This window comes from Pinus tabuliformis, chromosome 6 (genome assembly GCF_031772625.1).
Source record: "Pinus tabuliformis cultivar Carrire ecotype Pingquan chromosome 6, CPIR1, whole genome shotgun sequence".
Lineage (NCBI taxonomy): Eukaryota > Viridiplantae > Streptophyta > Pinopsida > Pinales > Pinaceae > Pinus > Pinus tabuliformis.
The window spans coordinates 1,809,708,872-1,809,721,012 of NC_142292.1; the positions used below are offsets into that span (position 1 = coordinate 1,809,708,872).

The 12,141-nt window shown below is 36.7% G+C and overlaps 1 protein-coding gene across 1 annotated transcript; it reads right to left on the minus strand.

Annotated features, from left to right (window-relative positions):
• Positions 1-3,789: 3,789 nt before the first annotated feature.
• LOC149266254 (uncharacterized) lies at positions 3,790-5,226 on the minus strand. The gene is made up of 4 exons (XM_089407646.1): positions 4,730-5,226; positions 4,509-4,611; positions 4,257-4,464; positions 3,790-4,058 (listed from the first exon to the last, which is right to left on the minus strand). Exons 1-4 carry the CDS (start codon positions 5,224-5,226, stop codon positions 3,790-3,792), a joined length of 1,077 nt encoding a protein of 358 aa, XP_089263772.1.
• Between the last annotated feature and the right edge of the window lie 6,915 nt (positions 5,227-12,141).

Below are 12,141 nucleotides of genomic sequence, written 5' to 3' on the forward strand. Positions count from 1 at the left end.
AAAATTATTAATCTAGACCAATAAATATAATATTTTTATTGAGAATATGGACTGTTTACATTATTTTTTAAAGATGAAAGAGTGGGATGCTAGAAAATAATCTATAACATATTGGTTTAAAGATAGTAAAAATTATGTTAGTTTCTCTGTAGCTTTATTAAAAATTGTAACTAACTTCTATAATAGTGTATCCATCACTAACGACACAAACATATATATGCCTCTTTCATCATGGGCTTTGGATGAGGTGGAGAAATATAAATATGGGGCATTCTCCGAATACATGCGAAATATCATCAAAAATGTGTTAAGTTTGTTAGGAACAAGAAGAAAAATGTCAAAGATTGTGACATCTAAAGATGCGTAGAATGGGGAGAAGGGGAGTAGCCGTTTTGGATAACAGAGGAGTGATAATTTAATGACACTATAAATTAAATGAATGAAATTTGAATTACAAATTTTATTATTGTAATTTTAATTCTAGGTTGTGTATGTTAATAAAGATAATTTATGTAAATTTATGTCAAACTTAATTAATAACAATCAAATTAGAAAATTTCACCAAGTTTAATAATGTTTTTAATCCTAAATATAATCATTAAATGACATTATTGGAAACAAAGAGGACTATCTATTATCTTTATGTTGATTTTGACCAAACTTGTGAAGGATTAATTGTTAGATAAACTTGACCCTATGGTGGAGTTGAGGTTATGTCAACATTTATGGTTAATGGTTGTGGTTTTGGGCACCTAGTATTGGTGACTCATGCTGTTGAGCTCATGGTATTACATGTAGTTGAAGCCCTTAAAAGGCTTGTGTATTTTCCATTGTAGGGAGTCATGGTTGAGTGGTGAAATCTCAGGTTGTTGGCCGGCTTGGCTATGTTTTAGCCAAGGACAATAATAGATTTATTGTTGGTTGGTTTTTTCCCCAATTGGGGTTTTCCAGACAATCATGGTGTACATGGTTTGAATGTCTGTTTCTTGATTGTTATATTTATTTCTCTTGAACCCTAATAAGTGGTATCAGAGCTCTCGTTGGCAAGGGCCCTGGCTAGCTGTTCGAAATGTTCCCATCGACGAAGTAGTGGCACTGGTTGAAGCAATAGCTCTTTGCACAAAACAACAGTGTCCATTGAGTGTTGGTTCGATAAGGAGCAAGAAGAAAATGAAGTCTGAAGGTTTGCCAAGGCCTGGTTCAATGAGGAGTAAGAATAAAATTAAGTCTGAAGCCTTTGCCAAGGCTTGGGAATATTTTTTGGAAGTTTAAATTAAATTTTGAAAGTTTAAATTAGATTTTGAGGCTATGGTGGAGACGTGAACCATGGACTGAAACAACATGCTAGAGATATTGATGAAAGACAAGGAAACCCTCTGGCCCGAGCAGAACTGCAGTGCTACCCCTACGTGTGAAGGGACCTGCGTGTTGGCCAAGGAAGCCCTCTGGCCCGTTGTTTGTCAAGAAGAACCACCTACGTGTGAAGGGAACCACTGCCCAGTGCAATGTGCTGCCAAGGAAGCCCGTTCTCTCCTGTTGCCATCTGTCGAGGAAGCAGTCCTGCTCTGCATATGCCTAGTGTGCTCTCTACATGTCAAACTATTGATGCATAGAGCCTATCTGCGTATGCCTGGTGTGCTCTCTGCATGTTAAACTATTGCTGCATAGAGCCTGTCTGCGTATGCCTAGTGTGCTCTCTGCATGTTAAACTATTGCTGCATAGAGCCTGTCTACGTATGTGTGAAGCCAGAGGCCCATATTTTCTGCATAGACTGGTGAGGATTCGTCGAGGAAGAGCATGGACATGGCAATCTGGTCTGCACCATTTCCGCTGGCAGTTCCAGACAAAATCATGTGGGAAATTTCCCCATGGAAGAAGTACCTTTAGGTCCACGATGGCGAGGGGAGGAGCATGGACATGGCAATCTGGTCTACACCATTTCCACCGGCTTATTTCATTAGGGTATAACTGATAGCCCACCCGTGCTCTCCCTCTATTTGATTTCCTCATAACCAAAGGATGAGGAGGGGTTCAGTAGAGGCGTGTCTCTGTCATTGTGGAGTTATAAAAAATTTCATATTTTTTTTAATAAAAATTCAGTTACAAGAGAAGGGTTAAATAGTGGGATAGGAGTCTTACAGGGTGAAATGCATGGTTAAACTTGCAGCAGTTCAAGTTGTGTGTGGGTCAAGATAACAACAAAATAAAAATAAAAATGAAAATTTTCATGTAAATGGGTATATGACTGTAAGACCTCATAAGGCATGCATACCCCAACAAATCACTGGTAAAGTCTGAATGTCCACTTGGGTGATATGGGGATACCTGTGGTGGTATGATGAGGCATGCTGAACTAGGACAACTTGTGAGATTATCAAATACCCTGAATTGACTGGGTAGGGCCTCGAGGTCAGTGGTGGTTGGCTCACTTGGCAGATTTGGCCAAGGAAAACCCAAAGTCAAGTTTAAAAGGGGGATATTTAGATAAATTAGACCCTATGGTGGAGTTGAGGTTATGTCAATAGTTACGGTTAACAATTGTGGTTTTGAGCACCTAGTATTGGTGACTCATGGTATTGAGCTCATGGTATTACATGTAGTTGAAGCCCTTAAAAGGCTTGTGTATTCCCCATTGTAGGGAGCCATGGTTGAGCAGTGAAAGCTCAAGTTGTTGGTTGGCTTGGCTGTGTTTTAGCCAAGGACAATAATAGATGTATTGTTGGTTGTTTTTCCCCAATTGGGGTTTTCTAGAAAATCATGGTGTACATGGTTTGAATGTGTGTTTCTTGATTGTTATATTTATTTCTCTTGAACCCTAACATTAATGAATTTTTGAGATATTATTTAATTCTTAATTATGTGTTTTTCTTCAATTATTTATTATATTAGTGGGGATGCCATGAATGACATGTTAGATGATTGAGACCTACCAATGAGCCAAAACAATAATTATATGAGATAAGAAAACTACAACGATGTTATGAATATTGACAAGAAAAATACAATGCATTACAAATGGAATAAAATGATTTTTAATCAACATGTTAGATACTATTACACCAATGGAATAAGTGAACTAGATAATTAAAAATGGCATTATTTCCTTGTGTTTTCTCAATGTTTATTACTTTCTCTTCAAGTTTGACAGCGAATAAGTAATTTATAATTAATTTCACTAGTAATCTCCAAACTTCATTACAATTTACATTCATAGCTTGTGGCTAGTTGTTTTTGTTTTTTACAAATCAAAAAGTGAAGGAAAAAATAAAAAGGAAAAGGAATTTAGGCAAGTGCAAAATGAAAATAGAATGAAACAAACGGAACTATGATTAATGGGGACTTCAAAAACATGAAATATGTACACTATATGTGACTTCGATTCCCATATTGGCATTAATGAACAATGGCCATAACATGTAAATTCAAGTGGGGATTTACAAACACAAATCCCCAAAATGTGTGTTGAGGTACCTTAGTGGTACTTGTAATTATGGTATTTTATACACTCACATTTCTGATGTTACTTTAGCAGGTTATCAAGTGGGGATTTACTGTTTGGTTCTCTATCATAGATTTGAATTCTTTAAAATATTGGAAAGCTTGACTCTTTTTGCTTAAAAAATACACCCAAGAGAACCTAGTGCAATCATCTATAAACAGTAGAAAGTAGTATGCACCTCCTAAAGACCTAGTCTGCATAGGTCCACAAATATCTGTATGCACTAGTTCTAGGATGTCTCTTTGTTTTCTATTGACATGCACAGGGAATTCATCTCTATGCATCTTCCCTAATGCACATCCATCACATTCCAGTTTGATATTATGTAAAGCAGGAAGTCCATCGACCATACCTTTATTTTTAAGCAAGATGAGATCTTGTAGATTGATATGTCCAAATCTCTGGTGCCAGAAGTTGCTGCAACCATCGCTTGTTGTGGCATGCTCCTTGCATCGAGTTTATACAAGTTCCCCACACGTACTCCTGTTGCAACTGTCTCCAATTTGCTATCCTGAATGACACATCCATTCTTGAAGAATTGTACCTGCATGTCCTGGTCTGTTATCATAGAGACAGAGATCAAATTCTTTTTAATTCCTGGAACATATAGAACATTTTTGAGATGTTTGATATCGCCACTAGGTAGCTTCACAGGAATATCCCCACAACCTTTGATCTCATACCCACTGTCATCACCCAAATAAATTTTGGATCCACATGTAGAATCTTCAAGAAACTCAAAATATTCTCTCTTACCAGTCATGTGCGAGGATGCGCCTGAATCGACATACCATGTATTGTCCTCATCTCCTCTTGATGCTGAAAGTGCACAGTTGACTGTAAATAACCGAAGATCATAACTGTGGTCTTCCTCTTCTTCAGCAAAATAGCCCTGATGCTTCTTCTGTTTACCTCTCCTTTCATCTATTTGCCTCTTATAACACTCTCTGATCTGGTGACCAGGCTTTCCACAGTAAAAACATATTTTAGCATAGTTATCATTCATACCTCTAGATGGTCTCCTTTGAAAGGAGTTGGCCCCTTTCTGCTGCTGCTGTGGTTGCTGGTGCTGATGTTGGTGCTGGCGCTGCTTTCCTCTGTGCTGTCTCTTCTTTGCCATCAGAGCAAGGTCATTGCTCTGGGTCTTCAAATTTTGTCTTCGCTCCTCCTCCTGGAGCAGAATCGTTGTCAGCTCATCAAAAGAGGGGGCTTTCTCCCTCGCTGACAACCCTGAGATGAATGTCTGATATTCATCGGTCATCCTGTTCAGTGTGAGGGTAACCAGATCTGAGTCTGATACCTTTTCTCCAATGGATCCCAATTTGTCTTTCAGATCCTTGATTCTGGCTGTGAATCCATCAACAGATTCATTCTCGTCCATCTTTAGTGCATACAATTTTCCTTTGAGTGCGAGAACACGATTTTTGTTCTGTGTCTCATACAGACCCTTGATCGTGCTCCAAATATCTGCGGCCGACTTGCAATCTCGGATATGAGGGATAATGTTGTCTTTGACAGACATCTTCAGTATGACTTTTTCCTTTGTTTCTCTTTTATCCCAATCCTGTTCTTGGGTTGTATTTCCGGATCTCTGTTCATTTCCCAAGACGATCGCCCATGCGTTCGCACTCTCCAGCAAGGTTTGCGTTTTGAACTTCCAGTTGGAAAAATTCGTTCCATCGAGCTTGCCGGACTCGTGGAGGTATGATTCCAGACTGTTGTTCATTTTCGCACTACTGAACACTCGAATCGGCCACCATCGGGCAAGTCCGATCTACTTCCACCAAACAGATCAGGAACTTCTCTGTGCCACCATCGGGCAAGTCCAATCTGCTGTCTCCAAACAGATCAGGGACTTCACTATGCCACCACCGGGCAAAACCGATCTGTCACCACTGAACAGATCACAGAGCTCTGATTCGCCACCACCGGGCAGGTCCGATCTGCTACCACCGAGCGGATCACGGAACCTTACTTCGCCACCACCGGGCAGATCCGATCTGCTACCTCCGAGCTGATCAAGGATCCTCAATTCACCACCAACGGGCAAATCAAATCTGCTGCCACCGAGCAGAAACCTTCACGTGCCTCCACCGGGCAACTCTGATCTGCAACAAAGATTGCAGATTTACAGAAAGAAAGGGTTGGCGCTCTAGTCAACGCCGAATCCGCGCTAATTGCGGAAAATGTGCAGGAATTTTGTCGTGTTTCACAGCCACGGATCAACGCCAATTTTGTCGTTGTTTTCTCTGGCGCGTTTATCAGCTCCAAAATCGTGCCAATGCCGCGACTGTTCCTCCAAAAAACGCGCTAATTGCTGCAATCTTTCCAAAAAAAAAAAAATTCGCTCCGAATCTCCGCTCCAACCCTTCCTTCAGCTCAGTGATGATCAGTCATCTGATGCCTTTTCGCTTCAGGTGTTACTGCAGCTCCACCTGGTCACACAGCTATTTTTACATGTACTCCTACCACTACAGATGTGTAACTAATAATACATCCCAGAAAAAATTTAAGGCTACCTCTACCCTAAGCTCTGATACCAAGATAAAAATAATTAAACTTGAATTAATCAGAAGGAGTTGCAGCTCACAAGTGAGTACACCACCTGGAGACTGCACTCAACAAAACAAGGAGGAGACTCTCGCTCACATTCACTCTACATTACATGAATGAATATTAAATATTAAATACATCACTGAAAAATAGGTAGTTGTAAACAACCTCCTAAATTCTAGGAACAACTCCTAAACTAAGAAGATGCGTTACAACCACATAACCATTTCTCCATTATTTCTAACTCCCTATTGGAATTGGGCACTTTAATCATTTTGCTAATTAATATTTTTGATAAGATGGTCTGAATTGAAAGATATTGATATATTCTAGTTGTGGCCACTACATTAATGAATTAAATTCACAGCAGTAATTTTCTTATATATCTAAATCATATGTTTAAATTAAAAATTTACAAACCCTCATTAAAAATTTACCAAGCCATTTGTTAATTTTCACCTATTGAAATTAAGAAGAAGATATAGAAAGATTAAAAAATGTTGTCACGCATATCATAGTGACTATCACCAACCCTTTCAAGTGACTATCACCAACCCTTTCAATTTATCCTGGCGACAGTTTCAATTTCGCCTCACCATCACTTATCGTTTCTCGTTTCAATTGGACTCCTCCATGCACTTAACACACATTAGATGAATCGTCGTGAATGTACGATAGTGTATGCCCATAAGGATGCTTCTAATGAAAATTTATAGAGTTGCAGGGATATGGGATGAACGCGTGATCAAGTCGTATACAACTTAACCAAAGTTCAGGGAATTAGGAGACTAAGAATCCTTGGATGATGAATATGCATCATTTTCTTGCTGCAAAACACCGTTGCAACCTTTTGAACGTGATCTCTCCAAATCTCATATGCCTTAAGTGGGTGACATTTCCACGGTCCTCCCTGTCGTCAAGCATTCCCATGAAAAATTGAAGGGTTTTAGAGATGGCCAAATCTCATATGGCTTAAGTGGGTGACATTTCCATGGTCCTCACTATCGTCAAGGACTGCCATGAAAAATTGAAGGGTTTTAGAGATGGTTGAGCAAACTCAGAAACATGGCTGAGTAAATTTGGGAAATTATAAAATGTAATAATATAGATAATCAAAATGCCAATGTAAAACACACGATATCTATTCGATGTATGAATTTTCATTCAATTTAATCTTCAAAGTAATCTCTGATGCTGGTTTTTTCTTGCGCTGGAATTTTCTTTCTTTACATATCTTTTACTTTTCCATATATTTAGGTCGATAACATTAGTAGTAAGGTTCAAGAAAATTAAGGTTCTTACGTTTTGAAAACTATAATGAATTCAATACATTTGTAGTGAATTTGACAAATGGAAATGAACTCTCCTCCGAGCCTGACGTCTTTCTCATGGCTGCTCGACAACTCTTGTCAAATTTCTCATTTGATGTTCTATTTGGATCCGTAGCGAATCAATTTGCTTCATGTTGGGTCATCCCATTTCGGCTCTGGCTCAGTGTTGGGGAGATATAATCCTTGACAACTGCCATCAATGTCTCTCAATAGCAACCGATTGGGTCATCCCATTTCGGCTCTCGGCTCTGGCTCAGTGTTGGGGAGATATAATCCTTGACAACTGCCATCATTGTCTCTCAATAGCGACCGATTCTTTGTTCACCGACAACTGTGGAAACTTTAGAGCTCGTTCGCCGGAAGCTACTTTGTTCAGTATGAGTCAAATGTTTTCTCTAGTACTATAATGTGTTTCATTATTCTATGATTATAGTTATCTATATGTAGTTATTTCCTTTTGGTGGTAATTAATCACCACAAATTTAATGCTCGTTCGATCCACTAGCAATGCTATTACTACGTTGCTATAGTCATTAGCTTAGAATTTTTAAACTCCCTTTGTTTAAGGCTTAGATTAATGTTTATAAAATCCATCTTATGATTAAATTATTTATTTTTTCAACCTCATTGATAGAACATATATTAATATACAATGATCATTCATTACTTCATTGGTTCCTTTTGTGGTTTTCCTTTATTCTCCTTAATTCGTTGATATATTTTGCTAATTACCTTTAAGATATCTCACCTCTTGCTCATAATGATGGGAGCCATGTAACAATGCTTTTTCCATATAGAATCATCGTTATAAACCCTATTCCAATTGCATTAATTAAAGCATGCAAAACTATATCATATAGAAGGTATTTCATGTCATATTCAACATATCATTGCGATTTTTATATTCCAAATTGAAGGGGAATCATTTATAATGATACGAAAGACTTCAAAAGTTTTGAATTGAAAAAGTACAACGATTTGTTTACCATTAATAAATGAAAATGGCATTTCTTTGGGTCATTTTTTTGGAATAAGGAAACGATGATGTATAATGTTAATAATTTTTTATGGAAATGGAGATGTTTAATATTAATAATTATTTTTTTGATATTTTATTGAAAATTTATTAGAATTTCAATGGACCATTGCTTAATAAAATTTCTCACTTTTGATTTTGAATATGAGATTATGCTCAGTAGTCATACAATACTTCTACAAAAAAGGAATTGAAAATACAAATCCTCAATATTGCTTCTGAAATAGTTGAAGTTATAGAAACAACAAAGATTCAAACACACAACCAACTGTACAATTTAGATCAAACTTAAAAGAGAGTAATTTTTGTTTTATACAATAAGTAGTGGCTTTCAAGTTTATAATTTGGAAGGGGATATTTTGTTCCCACACTAGGAAATCTAGTGCAATGTAAACATTGGTGTTAAGTTTGAGATCTAAATTTTATATTTTTTATTTATGATTCATGTGTTTTGTATGGTGTTTATAGATGAATCATCTTATCACAGTCATAAGGAATGCTCCATGAAGGTGTGTAATAGCCCCCTATGTTCCAGTAAATAATTTGTTTTAGTAGTTGAACTATTGTTAATAATGGAATAGCAGCCATAATTGATGTTTTTGGAATAACTATGATGATGTAATTAATTTGAATAGGATTAAAAATATAACTTTGGAGAACTTACTTGGAAAAGAAAAGGTGAATGAATGAGATCATTGCTCCAATCCGTAACCCAATGTGTATGAATATGATGGAAATAAAACTTTCCCAAATCACTCCTAAAAAGTCCTAGGAGTGAATTTATGTGATTGACTAGATGGGGAGAGAAAAATCTAAGAAAGTCAACTAGTGTGAGGGAAAACAATGGAATGAATGAATAAAGCACTATAGTGGAAAACATGGGTTTTAAAGGAAAAAAAAAGAATCCTTTAAAAAAAATAGGAAAAACCTAGGTTATGGGGATTGGAAGAGTCTAGAAAAATGAGACGTTGTTATGGAAAGTATTCTAGAGAAAGTAAGGCATTTGAATGTCTTTACTGGAATAGTAGAGGGTGGTTGATTCCAGGGGAAAGAGGAGCTCAGCACAGGGGAGAAGCAAAAGAAGAGGTTGTTGGTTGGGAGGTCAATCGTTCTTTTCAAGTTACTTCCGCTATTACTGTAAGGAGTTGTTTAGATAGGAAAACTTTTCTAAAAATTTTGCAATGATGAACATTGTGTGGGTAATTGAATGAAATTAACGATATTCTTTGAATGAAAATGACTACCTGGTGAACCCGTAGGCTTTTGTCTAATTACAGTACCAATTGTGTTGTTTTTTAATAAGTTGGTCTCTTGTTGTGATTTTTTTTATTTTAGAGTACATAAATGCAGTCAAATTAGAGTATTTTGTTATGATTTATTTGATCTAGATACATATGTGCAAAAAAAAATAGACTAATCTAATATTTGTTATATTTACTTTAGAATACAACTATTTAGAAAAATAAGAGTATTTTCATCTGTCATTTATTTACTTTAGATGCAGATATGCAAAAAATAAAGTAATTTGATCTAAAACTCAGAATGTACAAATGATTAAAATTACAATATTGTGATATAATGAATTATTTAATTGTGCTAGAATATGATGAGAAATGCAAATGTAACTACTTACAGGTATTAGTAGCAACTAGACTTGTGTTTATTGTAATAAAGTCTGAGGAACAATTAATAATATAGTTGGGGAAAGGGGAATAATTATCATTAGAGAAAAATGGGTTGACATAAATATAAAATTATGACTCTTGTGAGCATGCATAGATATACATGAAGTCCCAATCTGATCTCAAGAAAAATGAAACCCCGGATTACCACTTGTCTTTTGGCATGCAACCACAAGAAATCCCATTAACTGTTAAGCTTATCCTATTATTATTGGTAGTCAAGACAACAAGTGCTTCAAGAAAATTGAAAGAGGTTGTGGGCTTGTATAAAGATAGAATGAAATGAATCAAAGGCATTAAGAAATCATCCTAGCTGTGGGTCGAAAGCCTTTGAGGCCATTAAAAACATAACGTAATTACAATTTCGACCTGAAGTTTTAACTAGGATAAGAAAACCCAACAAAAAGATTATATTAAAAGAGACCCTAGTTATAATTAATAACAACAAGAACAATTCAAAACTATTTGAGAATTTAAAGAAGAAAATTTACTCTTGACAACAGAACCTTACTTACAAACAAAAAAATTAGAATTTGAAGCATAATCTTAACTCGACAACTTCATACATCTACGAATAGGGATACGCTAGCATAAAGAAGAAAAATAAAAACATAAAGATACAATAACATTTATATAAAATAACCACCATAGACAAAGTCAACTTCACTTTGAACATACTGTAGGACTGACTCGTTCTCAAGCTCTGTTAGGATGTGGTCCCCTAGGTCAGATTTGGGTAAGTTAACCCAAAATTTGTATAGATTTTTTTAAAAGATGTAAAGTCTTCGCGATATGTGGATGTGGAGCATGTAGATGAACAAGAGTCAAAGGGGCTTAGCCCCCTATTTTGGGTGAACTGTTGAGTCAGTTTTGAAATTCACCGATGGTTCACAGACCATGGTATTGTATTGAAAAGTCTATAAATAGTTGAGTCTTAGCAAGTCTTAGAAGTAAGTGGGATAGATAATTGGGCACATTGAAGAGAGTTTTGTCTTGGGCAAGAGCTAAGGCAGGAAGGCTATACTTCCTGCACTTAGATAGAGAAGGGAAGGCTCCTGTAGGTAAGTCCATAGATGGCCTAGGTAGAGTCTGTAGCTAAGTGTGCAGACCCCTGTAGTTGTGTGCACAGGGTGAGAAGAGTCTGTAATCAGTAAATTGAAGATCAATAAAGATAATTTTACAAAGAATTATTGAGTATTTTCATTTGTATTTGTTTATGTAATATGTTTATGATGAATAACATGTTTATGAAATAATGATTGAATGCTATGCAAATGTCTTGAGTTTATCTTAATAATTCATGAAATGAATGCTTAGCCACTTTTGCAAAGTTACAAGCCTTTTCTCTTATGTTTTCTAATGAATTAACTAGATCTATGCAATCCCCAATCTAGGGTTATGGTTTGATGCACGTAAGTAGGTAAATTGGTTGTTTAAGGTTGCAAGGATTGATTGTTGACCTACGTGAAGGTTTGAAGGCTGCTTTAACTCAGTTATAGTAATGAGCCCTAGAAGTCTATCAATCTGTGTGGAGGCAGATCCAAGGTGCTCAAAGACATGACACTAGTCTCTGGATGCATAAACTTGGTTCTTGCACCCCCCAATACTACTTTGGGTGAGACTGCAGCTTGCGTTACGTGGGCTGTTTTCGAAAGGGCCAGCAATGTAGGGTGTTTTTGGTTGGCACAAATAACGTTGAACCTGGCTCAGGACTCCCTAAGCCAACAAATGGTTATGTTTCCAGGATCAGGATCTACTTAAAGAAATGCGTGATGTCGCATCATTGGAATCCGAATAAGAAAGAGATTGAAGAGTGGTTGGATCGAAAGATTCATGAGTTTGAGGTGCAGGAAAACAAGAATCTATGCTCATGAAAGGAGGTTTGGTTAAATAGAAATCTATACATAGAGATACACGAAATCTTTTTCTGCACTTTCCCAATTGAAATATATGAGTGGTTAGCTAAATTGACAACAGTGAGGGAAGGTGGAAGCTCGATAGTCCTATAGTGTGGACTCCAGAATTAGTGCGACAACTAG